The 20,281-nt window shown below is 37.2% G+C and overlaps 1 protein-coding gene across 1 annotated transcript in view; it reads left to right on the top strand.

Moving 5' to 3' along the window:
- The window catches only part of TTC6 (tetratricopeptide repeat domain 6), a 216,366-nt gene that overhangs the window by 154,775 nt on the left and 41,310 nt on the right, over positions 1-20,281 (top strand). Inside the window, 3 exon segments of the mRNA XM_060098150.1 lie at positions 631-803; positions 3,167-3,303; positions 17,565-17,734. Of these exon segments, the coding sequence (XP_059954133.1) occupies positions 631-803; positions 3,167-3,303; positions 17,565-17,734 (480 nt within the window).

Below are 20,281 nucleotides of genomic sequence, written 5' to 3'. Positions count from 1 at the left end.
TGGTATACATTACAATAAATTAGTTCCTTACTGCTCATCCCATAAGAAGAATAGGAACTTACAATTTTTAGTTATAGAAATGATTTACAAATTTAGTCTGAATTAGAGTTGTAGCGTTCTTAAGACTTCACATTTACGTTTGTATTTACGTACCATTCTCTAACCAACTTGAATGACTAGACATGGAACTTTTGGGGAATGAGAAAATGTCATATTCATCTTTGTATCTCCAGCACCCACAACATACCCCTAGAATATAACATGAGCTTAATAAATGTTTTTTTAAATCTATGCTGATCTCTGCTAAAAGTCCATAAGATTTTGTACCATCAAAATATAACTTTTTACTATGAATATTAAAGGATTATGAAACATTTCAGATATACAAAAAAGAAAAGTTAATTTTTGTTATTTCATATTGAAATTGAAAACACTTTTAACCATAAGCATTTATCCAGGCTTTGAGAACAAATTTTGCATTGTTGAAATAAAAAACAAATCTTAAGTTAAATGGCAAAGAAAGTATAATAGAGATACATTATTCTAAGACTACATTTTTGGAGGGTGAAGGATTCATCTTTAAAAATTTAGGACTGTAACACTAAATTTTACCTTTTTAATTTTCTTTAGAGGCATATTTTTCAAGGGCAGAAATTTTCAGAGGAAAAAAAGACAGTACTTTGGCAATTCTAAATTATACTCAAGCAATTAAGTGCAAGCCCATGGATGCTGATATGTATTTCAGGAGGGGTGAGATGTACGAAATAGAAGACAAAGTACTGGCCATTGATGACTTTTCTAAAGTAAGCTGTATCACATATAATTCTGCCATTTATATATTTTAGAGCATGATATTCTCATCCTAATATTAGAGCAAATTGTTGAAATGCTTTCATATGTTATATAATCAAAATTATTTTATTTTATTTTATTTTTTATTTATTTATTTTTTTGCGGTATGTGGGCCTCTCACTGTTGTGGCCCCTCCCGCTGCAGAGCACAGGCTCTGGACACGCAGGCCCAGCAGCAATGGCTCACTGGCCCAGCCACTCCGTGGCATGTGGGATCCTCCCGGACCAGGGCACGAACCCGTGTCCCCTGAATCGGCAGGCGGACTCTCAACCACTGCGCCACCAGGGAAGCCCTAAAATTAGTTTATTTTAGATTAGGCCCTAGAACATTTGTTACTGGGATTGATATTAACAGTATGTCAATGATTTTTTTGAATGGATGGATTTACATCAGAGTCAGGTGTGGGAGCATTGAGGCAAGAGGCAACTTTGAGGGGGACTTGACTTTTCCAGCTCTCTTCTCTTGGACTATGAAGCAGTGAATAAAGAAACCTTTGAAGATTGCTTCTTTCTTTCAAACAATGGAGAAAATCATTTTCTGCTTCTTAACTCTTGAGACGTAGCCGATTCTCTTCTGCAGCAAACCTCTCTGCTTTAAAAGAAAGCTATGCTCACTGGCTCATTCATTCATTCATTCATTCATTTACTCACAAATATTTATTGGCTAAGGCACTGTGTAGTGTAGATAAATCTTGGTGAATGAAACAGACGTGTTTCCTGCTTACATGGAGCCTATAATTTAAAGAACAGATATTAAAGAAATAAATATATACACTAATATATAATTACAAATTGTGATGAATGCTATGATGGAAATAAAGATTATGAGAGACAATTTATGTTTGGTTGGGGGATATCAGAGAATTCCCTTGAGGAAGTGAATTTTAGCTGAACTGTATTTTGAGGCTAGAGTCAGGCAGATATTCCACTGATTGTGGCAGAATTGTAACCATGAACTCCTGACTTTAAATTCTTAGTTCTTAGTACAATTGAGAACTTAGATGTTATTGAAATAATTTAGCTTTTCATGTTCCCAACTGCCCTGTTTCTTAATCTATGATGGTTAGCCACATACTTGACTTTCTTTTGCTTCAAGAGAATATTATGTTTGGTAACTTCTTGTTTAGAAGTGACCACAAATCTCTTTTGAAGATATTAAAATTATTAAAATATCTTTTCTGATCATTTCCTTTATCTAGCACCAATAGTTTAAAGATTGGCTAATGCAGCAACTTGAGGTCAAACAAACTTCAGAATCTTTAGAGGTTTTTTTTCCCTGTTTTAAAAATACTTCATAATCTTTGTGCTTCATTTTTCTCCCCACTATCAATAGGCAAGGAACTTTACAACTGAGTTTACAATGATTTAGTCTCGTTACTCTATTGTATGTCAATGTGAAATGAATGAACCATGCCAAGGCTGATTCATTTTTTTCACCGTTTTAGGGACTAAATTAATCCATATTTAATTTCATTGAATCAGCCTTGATGTGATCTAATATATATTGTCTTTAATTGGAATAAAATGCCATGATAGATCCAATATAACCCTACTCTAGCTGAACAATTACTTATGAGGTTTTATTAATAAAAATTTTAGTGGGCAGAAACCTTGGCTTCTTGTATGTGCTGGTTTTTGTTTTTGTTTTTGTTTTTGTTTTTGTTTTTTTTTTACTTTTTTTTTTTTACTTTTTTTTTATTAGTTTCTGCTTTATAACAAAGTGAATCAGTCATACATATACATCTGTTCCCACATCCCCTCCCTCATGCATCTCCCTCCCTCCCACCCTCCCCATCCCTCCCCTCCAGGCAGTCACAAAGCACCGAGCTGATCTCCCTGTGCTCTGCTGAAGTAAGTCAGAAAGAGAAAGACAAATACCGTATGCTAACACATATATATGGAATATAAGAAAAAAAAATGTCATGAAGAACCTAGGGGTAAAACGGGAATAAAGACACAGACCTACTTGAGAATGGACTTGAGGATATGGGGAGGGGGAAGGGTAAGCTGTGACAAAGCGAAAGAGAGGCATGGACATATATACACTACCAAACGTAGGCTAGATAGATAGTGTTTTTGTTTTTTTTAATAAAACCTCCCCTTTCTAGAATTTGATGACAAATGGACTTCGTAAAGGCATGGTCTTCAAATGCAAATCTGAAAGTTCTGGCATCTTAAAGTAGTTTGTTTTTATGTAATCTGAAGTTTAAAACATGGTTTTAGTCCATTTAGTTTGCTATGGGATTATATACTTTTCTTGTTTTTTTTTCATTATGTGATATGTTTTTGTGCCTCCCCTCCATACCCCCATGTAGTGTATCTTTTATGATCCCAGAAGAACAGAGGCATTATTTAAACGTGGGATGTTCTACTATGAAAATGAAAACTGGATTGCAGCTGAAGAGGATTTTACAGCCTTGTTAAATATAGATCCCCAAAATTCTCAAGCAAGGTGAGAATTATTTTAGATATGGTTTTTGAATGGTTTTTTTTTTGAAATACATTCTCAGGAAAGAAAATTTCTTGAAATACATCAGACAGCCCTTTAAAAGTAGTGAATCGATTTTTAGTGCTACTAGTGAAGGAAAATCTTTACCTATACCCTAAGAGTAGTGGGTAGTTTAACTTAAATGGCATGAAATGATAATTTAGAATTGTTTCAATTGCATTTCCTGAATACTAGTTACACTATCAATTTTTGAAGTATTGACCTATATTTTATTTCTTTGGATTTCTTTTCATATACTTTGTATTCATTCAGTACAGAGAACTGTTCATATAGATTTCTGTGCTATCTTATTGTAACTGGGATATTAAACTTTGCTCTTCCAACCTTATTGTGCATAATACAGTTTCCATTTTGTTGCTTTTCTTTTCATCTAAGTTTTGTTTTGAAGAGGCTTAAAATGTGTATGTAGCCATACCTATTCATCTCTTCACTCACAGTTTTTGTTTAACATTAACATTTTTATAGAAAAATACAGCAAGCATCCAAAAAAAGTATACAAAGTACATACATACAGCTTAATGACTTATCACAATGTAAATGCTCGTGTAACCATTATCAGGTCAAGAAACAACATTTCTAGCACCCACTTGTGCCTTTGCCTTCCTGAGAAGGTAACCACTGTCCTGACTTGTATTTCTTTATAGTTTCAACACATAAGTATGTGTCCCTAAACATTCTTGGTTTATTTTGCCTGTTGTTTTTGAACTTTATATAAAAAGAATCATTAGGTAGTTTTCTTTCAATTCTAACTTATTTCATTGAATATTATGTACTATTGCATGTGGCTGTAGTTTGCTCCTTTTAATTTTTGTATAGTATTCAGTTACATGAATATATTACAGTTTACTTATCCATCCTACTGTTGATGGACAGTTGAGTGTTTCTAATTTTTGATGATCACAAATACTGTTTCCTTCAACTTTCTTGTACGTGACACACATATACTCATTTCCTTTGGATACACAAGTAGGGGTAGAACATCTGGTACATAGGGTATGCAGTTGTTCAGCTGTAGGGCCAAACTAATTTTACAAACTGGTTGTACTACCAGCAGTATATGCAAGCTCCACACCAGTACTGGGTACTATTATAACTTTCAAATTTTAGCCATCCTAGTGGGTGTGTAGTATTATCTCATTTAGTTTGAATTTTTATTTTCTTCATTACCAACATGATTATTCATTTTCAAAATTTTCTTAACCATTTGGATTTTCTTTTTTGTCACTCGTGACTTTTGGGTTTTTGGTCTTTTTTCTTATTCATTTGTATGAACTATTACATATTCTTGATACGGGCCCTTTGTTGGTTATATTTACAGCACATTTTTTTCCTCCTCCAGATTGTCACTGCACTCCTTAAATAATTGTCTTTTGGTAAACAAAGTTTAAAAATGAAACATAGTCTGATTTAGTAACCTTTTTCTTTAAGGTTAGTGCTTTTTGTATACTATAAGTAAGTTTTTCCTATTTTTGTGTCATGTAGATATTCTCCTGTCTGATCTTCTAGAAGGTTTATTGTTTCGCTTTTAAAGTTAGATTTACAGTGCACCTAGAATCAATTTTTGTATATGATGTGAAGTAGGGAAACAAATTTCACTTTTTCTACATGCATGTTCAATTTTCCAAGCAACATTTAATAAAAACCCTGTGCCTTTACCATTGCTTTGCAGTGTTAGCTTTGTAGGAAATGAAGATCCATGTATGGGTGGATCTATTTCTCAGTCTCTTTTTCTATTTTGCGAGTTTTAAAAAAATCTATCTTTGCACCAATATTATGCTGCCTTAAATACTATAGTTTCATAATAAGTCTTGAAATCCTGTAGAACAGTTCTTTTGATCTGTCAAAATTGTCAGAGCATTCCTTGGCTTTTTTGCATTTCCAAACACATTGAGTTGGGTTAAACTATATGAAAACTGACTTCTTTATAGATCAAAATAGTAAAATTTCAAAATTTCATACGGTTTAACCTAACAGAATCAGCAGGTCAACTTCTGTGGCAATTCCTTTGTATTTTGATTGGGGTTGCAATGAATTTATAGAGCAGTAGGGGGAAATTGACATCCTAACAATTTTGAGTCTTTTCATATATGCATACGGTACATTCTATTTCTTTAGGTCTTCATTCCTTTTGGTCAGTAATGTTTCATAGTATGAGTAAAGAAGTCTCTTTCATATCTTTTTCTTTTTTTAATTAATTAATTAATTAATTATTTTAAAAAACATCTTTATTGGAGTATAATTGCTTTACAATGGTGTGTTAGTTTCTGCTTTATAACAAAGTGAATCAGCTATACATATAAATATATCCCCATATCTCCTCCCTCTTGCGTCTCCCTCCCTCTCACCCTCCCTATCCCACCCCACTAGGTGGTCACAAAGCACTGAGCTGATCTCCCTGTGCTATGTGGCTGCTTCCCACTAGCTATCTATTTTACCTTTGGTAGTGTATATATGTCCATGCCGCTCTCTCACTTTGTCCCAGCTTCCCCTTCCTCTTCCCTGTGTCCTCAAGTCCATTCTCTAGTAGGCCTGCGTCTTTATTCCCATCCTGCCCCTAGGTTCTTCATAACCTTTTTTTTTTTTAGATTCCATATATATGTGTTAGTGTACAGTATTTGTTTTTCTCTTTCTGATTTACTTCACTCTGTATGACAGACCCTAGGTCCATCCACCTCACTACAAATAACTCAATTTCATTTCTTTCTGTGGCTGAGTAATATTCCATTGTATATATGTGCTGCATCCTCTTTATCCATTCATCTGTCGATGGACACTTAGGTTGCTTCCATGTCCTGGCTATTGTAAATACAGCTGCAATGAACATTGTGGTACATGACTCTTTTTGAATTATGGTTTTCTCAGGGTATATGCCCAGTAGTGGGATTTCTGGGTCGTATTATAGTTCTATTTTTAGTTTTTTAAGGAACCTCCATACTGTTCTCCATAGTGACTGTATAAATTTACATTCTGACTAACAGTTCAAGAGGGTTCCCCATTCTCCACAATCTCTCCAGCATTTATTGTTTCTGGATTTTTTTAATGATGGCCATTCTGACCAGTGTGAGGTGCTACCTCATTGTGGTTTTGATTTGCATTCCTCTAATGACTAGTGATGTTGAGCATCCTTTCATGTGTTGGTTGGCAATGTGTATATCTTCTTTGGAGAAATGTCTGTTTAAGACTTCTGCCCATTCTTGAATTGGGTTGTTTGGTTTTTTGATATTGAGCTGCATGAGCTGCTTGTATATTTTGGAGATTAATCCTTTGTCAGTTGCTTTGTTTGCAAATATTTTCTCCCATTCTGAGGGTTGTCTTTTGGTCTTGTTTATGGTTTCCTTTGCTGTGCAAAAGCTTTTAAGTTTAATTAAGTCCCATTTGTGTGTTTTTGTTTTAATTTCCATTTCTCTAGGAGGTGGGTCAAAAAGGATCTTGCTGTGATTTATGTCATAGAGTGTTCTGCCTATGTTTTCCTCTAAGAGTTTTATAGTCTTTGGCCTTACATTTCAGTCTTTAATCCATTTTGAGTTTACTTTTGTGTATGGTGTTAGAGAGTGTTCTAATTTCATTTTTTAACATGTAGCTGTCCAGCTTTCCCAGCACCACTTATTGAAGAGGCTGTCTTTTCTCCATTGTATATTTTTCCCTCCTTTATCAAAGATAAGTTGACCATAGATGCCTGGGTTTATCTCTGGGCTTTCTATCCTGTTCCATTGATCAATATTTCTCTTTTTGTGCCAGTACCGTACTGTCTTGATTACTGTAGCTTTGGAGTGTACTCGGAGGTCCAGGAGCCTGATTCCTCCAGCTATGTTTTTCTTTCTCAAGATTGCTTTGCCTATTCAGGGTCTTTTGTGTTTCCATACAAACTGTGAAATTTTTTGTTCTACTTCTGTGAAAAATTTCATTGGTAGTCTGATAGGGATTGCACTGAATCTGACAGATTGCTTTGGGTAGTATAGTCATTTTCACAATGTTGATTCTTCCAATCCAAGAACATGGTGTACCTCTCCATCTGTTTGTATCATCTTTCATTTCTTTCATCAGTGTCTTATACTTTTCTGCATACAGGTCTTTGGTCTCCTTAGGTAGATTTATTCCTAGGTATTTTATTCTTTTTGTTGCAATGGTAAATGAGAGTGTTTTCTTAATTTCTCTTTCAGATTTTTCATCATTAGTGTATAGGACTGCAAGAGATTTCTGTGCATTAATTTTGTATCCTGCTACTTTACCAAATTCATTGATTAGCTCTAGTAGTTTTCTGGTAGCATCTTTAGGATTCTCCATGTATAGTATCATGTCATCTGCAAACAGTGACAGTTTTACTTCTTCTGTTTTGATTTGGATTCCTTTTATTTCTTTTTCTTCTCTGATTGCTGTGGCTAAAACTTCTGAAACTATGTTGAATATTAGTGGTGAGAGTGGACAACCTTGTCTTATTCCTGATCTTAGTGGAAATGGTTTCAGTTTTTCACCATTGAGAACAATGTTGGCTGTGGGTTTCTCATATATGGCCTTTATTATGTTGAGGTAAGTTCCCTCTATGCCTACTTTCTGGAGGGTTTTTATCATAAATTGGTGTTGAATTTTGTCAAAAGCCTTTTCTGCATCTACTGAGATGATCATATGGTTTTCATCCTGCACTTTGTTAATATAGTGCATCAAATTGATTGATTTGGATATATTGAAGAATCCTTGCATTCCTGGGATAAACCCACTTGAACATGATGTATGATCCTTTTAATTTGCTTCATTCTGTCTGCTATTATTTTGTTGAGGATTTTTGCATCTATGTTCATCAGTGATATTGGCCTGTAGTTTTCTTTCTTTGTGACATCTTTGTCTGGTTTTGGTATCAGGGTGATGGTGGCCTCTTAGAATGAGTTTGGGAGTGTTCCTCCCTCTGCTATATTTTGGAAGGTTTGAGAAGGATAGGTGTTAGCGCTTCTCTAAATGTTTGACAGAATTCGCCTGTGAAGCCATCTGGTCCTGGGCTTTTGTTTGTTGGAAGATATTTAATCACAGCTTCAATTTCAGTGCTGTGATGGGTCTGTTTATATTTTCTATTTCTTCCTGGTTCTGTCTCGGAACGTTGTGCTTTTCTAAGAATTTGTCCATTTCTTCCAGGTTGTCCAATTTATTGGCATATGGTCGCTTGTAGTAATCTCTCATGATCCTTTGTATTTCTGCAGTGTGATGTTACTTCTCCTTTTTCATTTCTCATTCTATTGATCTGAGTCTTCTCCCTTTGTTTCTTTATTTTTTTATTTATTTATGGCTGCATTTGACTTCGTTGCTGCGCGAGGGCGTCTCGCTGTGGTGGCTTCTCTTGTGGCAGAGCACGGGCTCTAGGCATACAGGCTTCAGTAGTTGTGGCACACAGTCTTAGCTGCTCTGTGGCATGTGGGAACCTCCTGGACCAAGGATCGAAGCCATGTCCCCTGCATTGGCAGGCGGATTCTTAACCACTGCACCACCAAGGAAGCCCCTCCCTTTGTTTCTTGATGAGTCTGGCTAATGGTTTATCAATTTTATTTACCTTCTCAAAGAACCAGCTTTTAGGCTTATTGATCTTTGCAATCATTTCCTTCATTTCTTTTTCATTTATTTCTGATCTAATCTTTATGATTTCTTTCCTTCTGCTAACTGTGGGTTTTTGTTGTTGTTTTTCTTCTTCCTCTTCTTTCTCTAATTGCTTTAGGTGTCAGGTTAGGTTCTTTATTTGAGATTTTTCTTGTTTCTTGAGATAGGATTGTATTGCTATAAACTTCCTTCTTAGAACTGCTTTTGCTGCATCCCATAGGTTTTGGGCCGTCGTGTTTTCATTGTCACTTGTTTCTAGGTATTTTTTGATTTCCTCTTTGATTTCTTCAGTGATCTCTCGGTTATATAGTAGTGTATTGTTTAGCCTCCATGTGTTTGTATTTTTTACAGATTTTTTTTCCTGAAATTGATATCTAGTCTCATAGCATTGTGGTCAGAAAAGATACTTGATACGTTTTCAGTTCTCTTAAATTTACCAAGGCTTGAGTTGTGACCCAGGATATGATCTATCCTGGAGAATGTTCCATGAGAACTTGAGAAGAAAGTGTATTCTGTTCTTTTTGGATGGAATGTCCTATAAATATCAATGAAGTCCATCTTGTTTAATGTATCATTTAAGCTTGTGTTTCCTTATTCATTTTCATTTTGGTTGAGCTGTCCATTGGTGAATGTGGGGTGTTAAAGTCCCCTACTATGATTGTGTTACTGTCAATATCCCCTTTTATGGCTGTTAGCATTGGCCTTATGTATTGAGGTGTTCCTACATTGGGTGCATAAAGATTTACAATTTTTTTATATCTTCTTCTTCGATTGATCCCTTGATCATTATGTAGTGTCCTTCTTTGTCTCTTGTAATAGTCTTTATTTCAAAGTCTATTTTGTCTGTTATGAGAATTACTACTCCAGCTTTCTTTTGATTTCCAGTTGCATGGAATATGTTTTTCCATCCCCTCACTTTTGGTCTTTATGTGTCCCTACGTCTGAAGTTGGTCTCTTGTAGTCAGCATATATACAGGTCTTATTTTTGTATCCATTCAGCCAGTCTGTGTCTTTTAGTTGGAGCATTTAATCCATTTACATTTAAGTTAATTATTGATATGTATGTTCCTATTACCATTTTCTTTATTGTTTTGGGTTCATTATTGTAGGTCTTTTCCTTCTCTTGTGCTTCCTACCTAGAGAAGTTCCTTTAGCATTTGTTGTGAAGCTGGTTTGGTGGTGCTGAATTCTCTTCGCTTTTGCTTGTCTGTAAAGCTTTTAATTGCTGCATCAAATCTGAATGAGATCCTTGCTGGGTAGAGTAATCTTGGTTGTAGGTTTTTCCCCTTCACCACTTTAAATATGTCCCACCACTCCCTTCTGGCTTACAGAGTTTCTGCTGAAAGATCAGCTGTTAACCTTATGGGGATTCCCTTGTATGGTATTTGTTGCTTTTCCCTTGCTGCTTTTAATATTTTTTCTTTGTATTTAATTTTTCATAGTTTGATTAATATGTGTCTTGGCGTGTTTCTCCTTGGATTTATCCTGTATGGGACTCTAGTCCTTTCTGGACTTGGTTGGCTATTTCCTTTCCCATATTAGGGAAGTGTTCAAGTATAATTTCTTCAAATATTTCCTCAGTCTCTTTCTTTTCCTTTTCTTCTTCTGAGACCCCTATAATTTGAATGTTGGTGCATTTAATGTTGTCCCAGAAGTCTGTGAGACTGTCCTCAATTCTTTTCATTCTTTTTTCTTTATCTGCTCTGTGGTAGTTATTTCCACTATTTTATCTTCCACGTCAGTTATATGTTCTTCTGACTCAGTTATTCTGCTATTGATTCCTTCTAGAGAATTTTTAATTTCATTTATTGTGTGTTCATCATTGTTTGTTTGCTCTTTAGTTCTTCTAGGTCCTTGTTAAACGTTTCTTTTATCTTCTCCATTCTATTTCCAAGATTTTGGATCACTACTCTGAACTCTTTTTCAGGTAGACTGCCTATTTCCTCTTTATTTGTTTGGTTTGGTTGGTTTTTACCTTGCTCCTTCATCTGCTGTGTATTTCTCTGTCTTCTCACTTTGATTAACTTACTGTGTTTAGGGTCTCTTTTTCACAGGCTGCATGTTCATAGTTCCCATTGTTTTGGTGTCTGCCCCCAGTGGGTAAGGTTGGTTCAGTGGGTTGTGTGGGTTTCTTCGTGGAGGAGACTGGTGCCTGTGTTTTGGTGGATGCGGCTGGATCTAGTCTTTCTGCTGGGTAGGACCACCTCCCATGGTCTGTTTTGGGGTGTCTGTGACCCTGCTATGATTTTACGCAGCCTCTCTGCGAATGCGTGGTTTGTCTTCCTGTCTTGCTAGTTGTTTGCAATGGGGTTTCCAGCACTGTAGCTTGCTGGTTTTTGAGTGGAGCTGCATCTTAGTGTTGTGACGGAGATATCTGGGAGAGCTCTTGCGGATCAATATTACATGGAGCCAGGAGGTCTCTGGTGGTCCAATGTTCTGAACTCAGCTCTCCCACCTCAGAAGCTCAGGCCTGACAGCTGGCCAGAGCACCAAGACCTTGTCAGCCACATAGCTCAGAAGAAAAGGGAGAAGAAAAAAAGAAAGAAAGAAAAATAAATAAATAAAATAAAATAAATTTAAATATTAGAATAAAAAAATTTTAAAGGTAATAAAAAAAAGAAGAGAGCAACCAAACCAATAAACAAATCGAACAATGATAAAAAGATCTAAAATTGAAACTAAAGTAAACTTATAAATTAGAAACTAGTCAGTCACATATAGCAAACCTCAAGTCCACAGTTGCTCCCAAAGTCCACCGCCTCAATGTTGGGAGGATTTTTTGTCTGTTCAGTTTTTTCACGGCTGCATGGAGAAATTTTCCTTTCTCTTCTTTGTTTGCACAGCTCCTGTGGTTCAGCTTTGGATTTGGCCCTGCCTCTGCATGTAGGTTGCCCTCTGACATCTTCTCTTCGCCCAGACAGGACGGGGTTAAAGGAGCGGCTGACTAGGAGGCTGTGTCTCACTCAGGCTGTAGGGAGGAAGGGGTACAGAATGCAGGGTGAGCCTGTGGCTACAGAGGCTGGCCTGACATTGCAACAGCCTGATGCATGCCCCCCGGGACCCTGGCAGTGGCGGACTGCACAGGCTCCCGGGAGGGGAGGTGTGGATAGTGACCTGTGATAGTGACACAGGCTTCTTGGTGGCTGCAGCAGCAGCCTTAGCGTTTCATGACTGTCTCTGGTGTCCATGCTGATAGCCGCAGCTCACGCCTGTCTCTGAAGCTTGTTTAGGGGATGCTCTGAATCCCCAATCCTCGCACACCCTGAAACAATTGTCTCTTGCTTCTTAGGCATTTCCAGACTTTTTCCCAGATTCTCTCCCAGCTAGCTCTGGTGCATTAGCCCCCTTCAGGCTGTCTTCACGCAGCCAACCCCAGTCCTCTTCCTGGGATCTGCCCTCTGATGCCCAAGCCTCAGCTCCCAGCCCTCACCCATCCCAGCGGGTGAGCAGACAAGCCTCTCAGGCTGGTGAGTGCTGGTCGGCACCAATCGTCTGTGCGGGAACCTCTCCACTTTGCCCTCCGCACCCCTGTTGCTGTGCTCTCCTCCATGGCTCCGAAGCTTCCCGCCTGCCCACACCCTGTCTCCGCCCGCGAAGGGGCTTCCTAGTGTGTGGAAACTTCTTCTCCTTCACAGCTCCCTCCGAGAGGTGCGGGTCCCATCCCTGTTCTTTTGTCTCTGTTTTTTCTTTTTTCTTTTGCCCTGCGCAGGTACGTAGGGATTTTCTTGCCTTTTGGGAAGTCTGAAGTCTTCTGCCAGTAGGTGTTCTGTAGGAGTTGTTCCACATGTAGATGTATTTTTGGGGAGGAAGGTGATCTCTATGTCTTACTCCTCTGCCATCTTGAAGGTCCTCCCTTGGCATTTATTTTCTTTTAGCACTTTGAACATATTGCAATGCAGTGTCATATAGATTCCTCTTTTTTTTAAGTGAAAAAAAATCAGTGGTTAGTCAATGCCTTTGAAAGTAATGTGTCTTTTTCCTTTGGTTGCTTTTAAACTTTTCTCATTGTCTTTGTTTTTTTAATTTTTATTTATTTATTTATTTATTTATTTTTGGCTGTGTTGGATCTTCATTGCAGTGCAAGGGCTTTTCTCTAGTTGCGACAAGCGGGGGCTACTCTTCGTCAAGGTGCATGGTCTTCTCATTGCAGTGGCTTCTCTTGTTGCGAAGCACAGGCTCTAGGAGTGTGGGCTTCAGTAGTTGTGGCATGCGGGCTCAGTAGTTGTGGCTCATGGGCTCTAGAGCGCAGGTTCAGTAGTTGTGGCACACGGGCCTAGTTGCATTGTAGCCTGTGGGATCTTCCCGGACCAGGGCTCAAACCCATGTCCCCTGCATTTGCAGGCAGATTTTTAACCACTGTGCCACCAGGGAAGCCCTTCTTATTGTCCTTGGATTTCAGCAGTTTTGGTATATTGTGCCTAAGAGTGGTTTTCTTTTTACTTATTGTGTTTATGATTCATAGACTCTTCAGTGAGTCATGATCTTTCCAGCTGTGATTTTGGATGAAAAATCAGCTATTCATCTTATTGAGTATTCCAAGTACATGATGAGTTGCTTCTCTCATACTACTTTCAAGATTCTTTCTTTGTCTGTGGCTTTCACCAGGTTGATTATAAGGTGCCTCTAGATTTCTTCGAATTTATGGAATCACTGAGCTTCTTGGTTGTATAGACTCATTTCTTTCATCAAATTTGGGAAACTTTCAACCATTACTTTTTCAAATGTCATTTCTGCTCCTTTACTATCTCCTTTCCTTTTGTGACTTGCAATGTATGCATATGTTGGTATGCTTGATGGTGTTCCAGAGGTCCCTTAGCCTTTTTTTGTTTTTTCACTCTGTTTTTCTTTCTGCTTCTCAGGCTGGATAATCTGAATTGACCTTACTTCAAGTTTCCTGAATCTTTCTTTTGCCTTCTCAAATCTGTTGTTGAAACCTAGTGAATTTTCATTCGTTTTTGTAGTTTTCAACTCCAGAATTTCTATTTGCTTCCTTTTTTTCAATAATTTCTCTATCTATCAATCTAGTTCTATCTATCAGTATTTTTATTGATACTCTCTATGTGTTGAGACATCATTCTCCTAGTTTTCTTTAGTTCTTTATGGTTTCTTTTAGCTATATGAACATATTTAAGACAGTTTTGTGGGTTGTTTTGTTTTGTTTTGTTTTTTGTTTTTAGCTGGGCCAAATGGCTTTCAGGATCTTAGTTCCCTGACCAGGGATCGAACCTGCACCCTGGCAGTGAAAGCACCGAGTCCTAACCACTGGACTGCCATGGGTTTCCCAAAGATAGTTTATTTAAAGTCTTTTAAGTTGATTTTAAGACAGTTGATTTTAAGTCTTTGTCCAATGTCTGGGCTTCCTCGGGGATGGTTTCTATTTTTTTCTTTTTATCCTGTGAATGGGCCATATTTTCTTCTTCCTTTGCATTACTTGTAATTTTTTGTTGAGAAGTAGTCACTTTGAATATTATTATGTGGCACCTTTGGATATCAGATTCACCTCCTCCTCTTCCAGTGTTTTTTTTTTTGCTGCTTCTTGTCATTCATGTAGTTTGTTTAGTGACTTTTCTGAACAGATTTTGTAAGTCTGTATTCTTTGTCATGTGTGGCCACTGAAGTCTGTGTTCTGTTACCTTGGAGTTAGCTAGTGATTTGACTAAGATTCCAACTAAACCAACCAATGAAACAATCAAAAAAACTCTCAGTGTTTGCAGATTGACTCTCTTTTGGGGCACTCCTTGAATGCTTATCCAGACAACTTCAATGCCTTAGCTTTCATGTCCGACTTGCACAGAGCCTGAATTAGCCAGAGGTGAAAGCTAAGGGTCTTCGTAGGTCTTTTCTGTGCATGCTTTCAGCCTTGGGTTTGCATGTGGCCTTTTAGATTCCCTACAATATGCAGAAACTTTCTAAAGCCCTCATCCCCCTGGTATCTCTTTCTCCACCTTCTTTCTTACAAGGGTTTTTGGTTTGACAATTGCCTGCCCCAACTGTTATCCCTTGTCCCAAGTGGCAGCAGCTAATATATTTGCCTTTAAATGACTTTGATAAATACCATCCAGGAAGTCACATTAGCCCTGGGAAAGCTCTAAGGCAGTCAAAACAAAGGGAAACATTTGAGCCAGTCTTTCAGTGATCCACCAGACAGGTCAAAACTACACAGCTACAGTTCTTTGAGAATAAGATTTGTATTGTTCCCTCTGGTACTAGTAACCTGCATCAGGAATGCAGGTTGTTTTCTTCAAGACCACCATGGGTCTAGGAAGTTGGGGAGGGAAATCGGGTGAGTTAGAACACCACAGAGCTCTCTTACCAAAATTCAGCAGCTTTTCCTCCTTCATTAAGTATTACCCTGGTGATTCTAAGTTTTTAATTAGATTCTTAATTCTTTAATTGCTTCTGACAGTGTTTGCCTGCTTATTCATTGCTTTTGTGGAAAGGTGGAGTTTCGGAGTTCCCTGTTCTACCTCTTTTGCTCTACTCTTATCTCCCAACTCATTTTATCATTGCATCAACTTTAACTTAACAATAATGTTGGTGATAATAAGAATCTTCATCTTTTGAACTTAATGAAAATGTCTTTGACGTTTACCAAGAAACATCACAGTTGTAATTTTTGAGCCATTTATTCTTTAATTATTTCAAGGGAGTATCTCTTTATTCCTGTTTAAATTTTTTTCCTATGATCTACGTATAAGAATTTCATGGTAATAGGCTTTCTAATTTTGAAGGATAAATGCCTCTTGGCCATCATATATTTTTATTTTTTTTATTTTTTATTTTTTTTTTGCGGTACGCGGGCCTCTCACTGTTGTGGCCTCTCCCATTGCGGGGCACAGGCTCCGGACGCGCAGGCTCAGCAGCCATGGCTCACGGGCCCAGCCGCTCCGCGGCATGTGGGATCTTCCCGGACCGGGGCACGAACCCGTGTCCCCTGCATCGGCAGGCGGACTCTCAACCACTGTGCCACCAGGGAAGCCCCAATCATATATTTTTAGATAGAATATTATTAAACAATATTGAATTTGCTTTGTCTTCACTTTCTTTAAGAGCTTTTCATCTATATTCATAGTAAGATTGTTCACTAATTTCATAGTCAGATTTTGCTTTCAGGATTTGGCTACTTTCTCAAAATGAATTAAGTCTTTCATCTTTTTCTTTTCTTAGAAACATGTCCTTTAGAATTGGATAATTTTTGTTCTTTGAAAGTTTGAAATAACTTACTTCTAAAATTATCTCAGCTTGCAGCCATTTGAAGGGAGGGCAAACTTTTTTGAAGCTCTTTAAAAATTCATCCCTAGTTATTGTTCTATTCTGGTTGTCTACTTCTTTACTTAAAGGGGAATTACTTGCAGGAAGGCATCAGATTAGTTGGAGAAGAACAGAAGGTTAATTCAAGGTGTTATAATGTGGTGTTATCTTATGGGAGGCCTTATATGCCTTTTTAAAGAAATCAGCCTTATCCCATTGTCAATAGGGGGCTGTTGAAAGTTTTTGAGAAAAGTGATCTTTATTAGCTGATGATCAAATCTCATCACTCTAGAGATAAGAATGATATAAAGTAGTAGCCCAGATGTGATCTGATGCGGATCTTCAGTATTGAGGCAGTAGAAATGAAAGAAGGAATGGACACAGAAGTCAGTGTGTTTGAGGAATTGACATGACTTAATGGCATCCTACAAAAAATATTAGTAATGCTTTATTCTGTAAGATTTTAAGTTCAGAATCATATATATACTTAGAAATAATTAGTAATAGTCTTTAGCAATCAGAAATTATTAAAAATAAATGTAAGATTCTTATATTCATTAGAAACTACATAAGACACTTCTTATATGTGGGGTAAAAAAATATTTTGCTCCACGATAAAATATCCTGAGTCTTAGGATGCTTAGTGCTTTTGAAAGACCTCTGTTACTTGCTGTACTCTTTTTTCCAAATTACCATTGTTTTCATACTATAACCTTCTTGAACATCTATTTTCCTCCCCCTGGATTTAACTTCTTCAGAGCAGGCAACCTACTAGCTTATTCTCCTGTTTTTCCTTAATTGTCTTTTTTATTTTAGCTGTAAAAACTGATTTGTTTTACATTATTAAAGGATCGAAGATGAGATTTTCAGAGTTGATATAGGTCAATGAAAATTTCAAAATTGAAGTTAGAAGTTAATGGAAATAGAATTCAACTCATAAAACTGATGCAATAGCTTTTACCCTTGCAGACAGAGCAGCCTCCCATTTTTGGGGGTATATCTTCAGTGTATCTTGGATGCCTCATTTATTTTATTGACACACCTCTCTGATAAATGTAAGAAATATAGTAATAATTATTAAGTATATATATAATTAATATATAATATTATCAATAAGCATAAAGTATTTTATTATATATTTATATATTTATTTATACATATAATAATAAAGTATTTTATTATATATTTACATATTTATTTATAAAATGTCCATATCCTTTTTGCTATTAACATTATGACTAAACTTTCCTGGGAAGCAAAGAGAAATAATCACAAGTTGTTATTCAAATATAAAATTAGTTGTATAAGTTTGCCAAAAAGAGAAAATTTATATTTTGCAGTACATGTTAAAATGAATTTTTTTCTTTTTCTAGGACATACCGAGGGAGAGTGTATTTTAAACGGCACTTTCATAAGCAAGCAACTCAAGATCTTTCTACTGCAATTCACTTAGATCCTAATAACTGGTTAGCATTGTATTACAGAGCCTGCTTATTTAGGAAGAGTAATCCTCTAAGAGCACTGCAGGATTATAGTGTTTCAGGTACTTCACTTTTAATGGCAAATACATGGGAATTTAATCTGAGGTTCAGCAGCTCACTTTCATGGAGTGGAATACTAATGTGGGATGACTAATGTAATATGTACATTGTTATACATTTATATGTATGTACTTATATATATTTATATAGCATATATATTTATTTATACTTAAAGCTACAATTATTTAGCTAAAAGTGTTTCTAATATTCCCTTTTAGTGTGTATGAGTGTGTGTGTGTTTACGTGTGTACAACTGTGACAAAAAGAGAATATCATATCAAAGAAATCTCTTTCTATATATGAAGTTCTGAGGCTATTTATGGAAATCCAGGCCTATTTCTTAGTCGTTTTGCTAAAATGGCAGTGATTTTTCCTGGTGGGCTGTGTCCTACTCCATAGACCCAGCCCATGGATTAGTCAAATTCAGAGTTTTGTAACCCTTAGACTAAAAATGGGCTTTGAGAATCCTCAGTAAGAGGATGCCAACAGCTAAAAGTGGCCATTTCCACTTTACCCTGTACCAGTGCATTCTTGGTATATGAATATGTCCACAATTCTGGGCGTAGAATAAGTGCTCAGTAAACAGTGTCCAGCTGAATAAATTAGCCTATCCTGACTGGCAAATTCTAGCCAGAGTCCAACACTCCAAACGTGGCTGTGTTCACCTGGGTGCAAAGTGCTAGAATCCCAACATCCTAGATGAGGCAGAATCTAGAGATTAAGGAGACCACTAGACTCTTAGGAAGAGAATACATAGCTCCTCAGGGGAGGCAATCTAAGATGATTGTTTCTCCTTTCTTTTCCTTTGGCAGTGCTTTGCATCTTGTGGGATTTCAGTTCCCTGACCAGGGATTGAACCCGGGCCATAACAGTGAAAGTGCTGAATCCTAACCGCTAGACCACCAGGGAACTCCAAAAGATGATTGTTTCTTGATATCTCTAAATCCATTTGCCTTCTGAGGTCACCCTTCCCATGAATATTCAAATAAAATAACTCAAAGCCCATCCTGTGCTGAGAGGAGTCTAGTGCCTTCCCTTCTATTTCCAAGGATTCCTAGAAGAGAGAACTGAGAATTCCTGTTCAATTCTCTTGGAATCTTTATACCTAATTTCTGCTGTCTGATTGAGTCTCCATTTTTGTTCACCAGTTCACTGCTCATGGCTACCATCTGTTACTAAATTTTTTACGGTTCAGAGGATAAAGTTAGCACAGATAATTTAAATTTGAAGGTTAAACACCCTTATTTCTGTAAGTTTATCTTTTATTGGTCTCTGTCAGCCCTGTCCATCTGCCATCTGGCTAAACCCCTTTCTTCCTGGTCTTCCTAAAAGCTGCTTTCTCGTATTTCCCTCTTCTCCAAGTTTTGGGCTCTTCACCCACTCTTTTCTAGGCTATCATAATAATACAGATCCTTGTTATTTAATTATTCAGAGCAGACCACCTTTATTTTAGCCTCAATCTTTTCCTATAGGTTAGCCTAAGGAGTTTTATCTTTCACGATCAAAAAGGACCCTCAATATATTTTTCTAAGCTAATAATAATATCTAACATTCATTAGGCATTTCACTACTTGCCAAGCACTATTCTAAATGCTGTATATGAAGTGTCTCAATTACTCTTCAGAATAATGCTATGAGGTAGGTACTATTATCATCCCCATTTTACTGATGAGAAAACCGAAGCACAGAGAGGATAAGTAATTCTAATAGTTTTGTTTCCTCAAGAAGAATGTTTCTCGTATGGACACCAAGTGGGGAAAGCGGCAGGGGTGGGGGGGTGGTGGGGGTGGTGGGGGTGGTGGGGGTGGTGTGATGAATTGGGCAATTGGGATTGACATGTATACACTGATGTGTATAAAACTGATGACTAATAAGAACCTGCTGTATAAAAAAATAAAATAAAATTCAAAAATTAAAATAAATAAATAAATAAATAAATAGAAGAATGTTTCTATTTTTCTAGAGCAACCAACTAACCAACTGCAGCTATTTTTCTCCTTGCTAGACAGTCATACTGTGAACTGATTAGTCAAATGGCCTTCAAGTGATTACTTAATCTGTATGATCACTGCTTATACTAGGAATACTTCCCCAAATCTAGTATTGTGCATATTTGTGTCCCAGGCTGTGAACATTATGTACATTTTTTGCAGAACTTTCCCTTTTTAGCTTGAGAAGCTTGGGCGATGTGGATCAAATGTAAAAATCTCATCTACTTCATTGCATGTTTTTGAAAGTTGAGGGGGAATCAGCAAGTGAGGAGACACGAGGTAACCTCTAGACTGCTAGACTGGTCACTGATGAGAGCCACATGCCTGGAGTCCTGAGAGGAGGTTATTTTTGCCCCACGCTTCTGTTCTTTGGGATATGCATAGTCAAGTTGCCTGCCTTAACTCCAAGGTCTGCTTGCAATCGGAGTAGCCTCTTTGAGCTGCCCTTCCTGGTTTATGTGTATAAGCCTGACCTCTGCTGTCTGCCCCAGTCTGGGTTTGTACCAGAACCTGTTCTTTAGCCAGTAATGATGCCTTCCTATCTTCCAAATAATAACA

Source organism: Mesoplodon densirostris, chromosome 4, assembly GCF_025265405.1.
Source record: "Mesoplodon densirostris isolate mMesDen1 chromosome 4, mMesDen1 primary haplotype, whole genome shotgun sequence".
Classification (NCBI taxonomy): Eukaryota; Metazoa; Chordata; class Mammalia; order Artiodactyla; family Ziphiidae; genus Mesoplodon; species Mesoplodon densirostris.
Note: the sequence above shows the minus strand (reverse complement) of the source record. Positions and strands in the feature narration are given on the sequence as shown.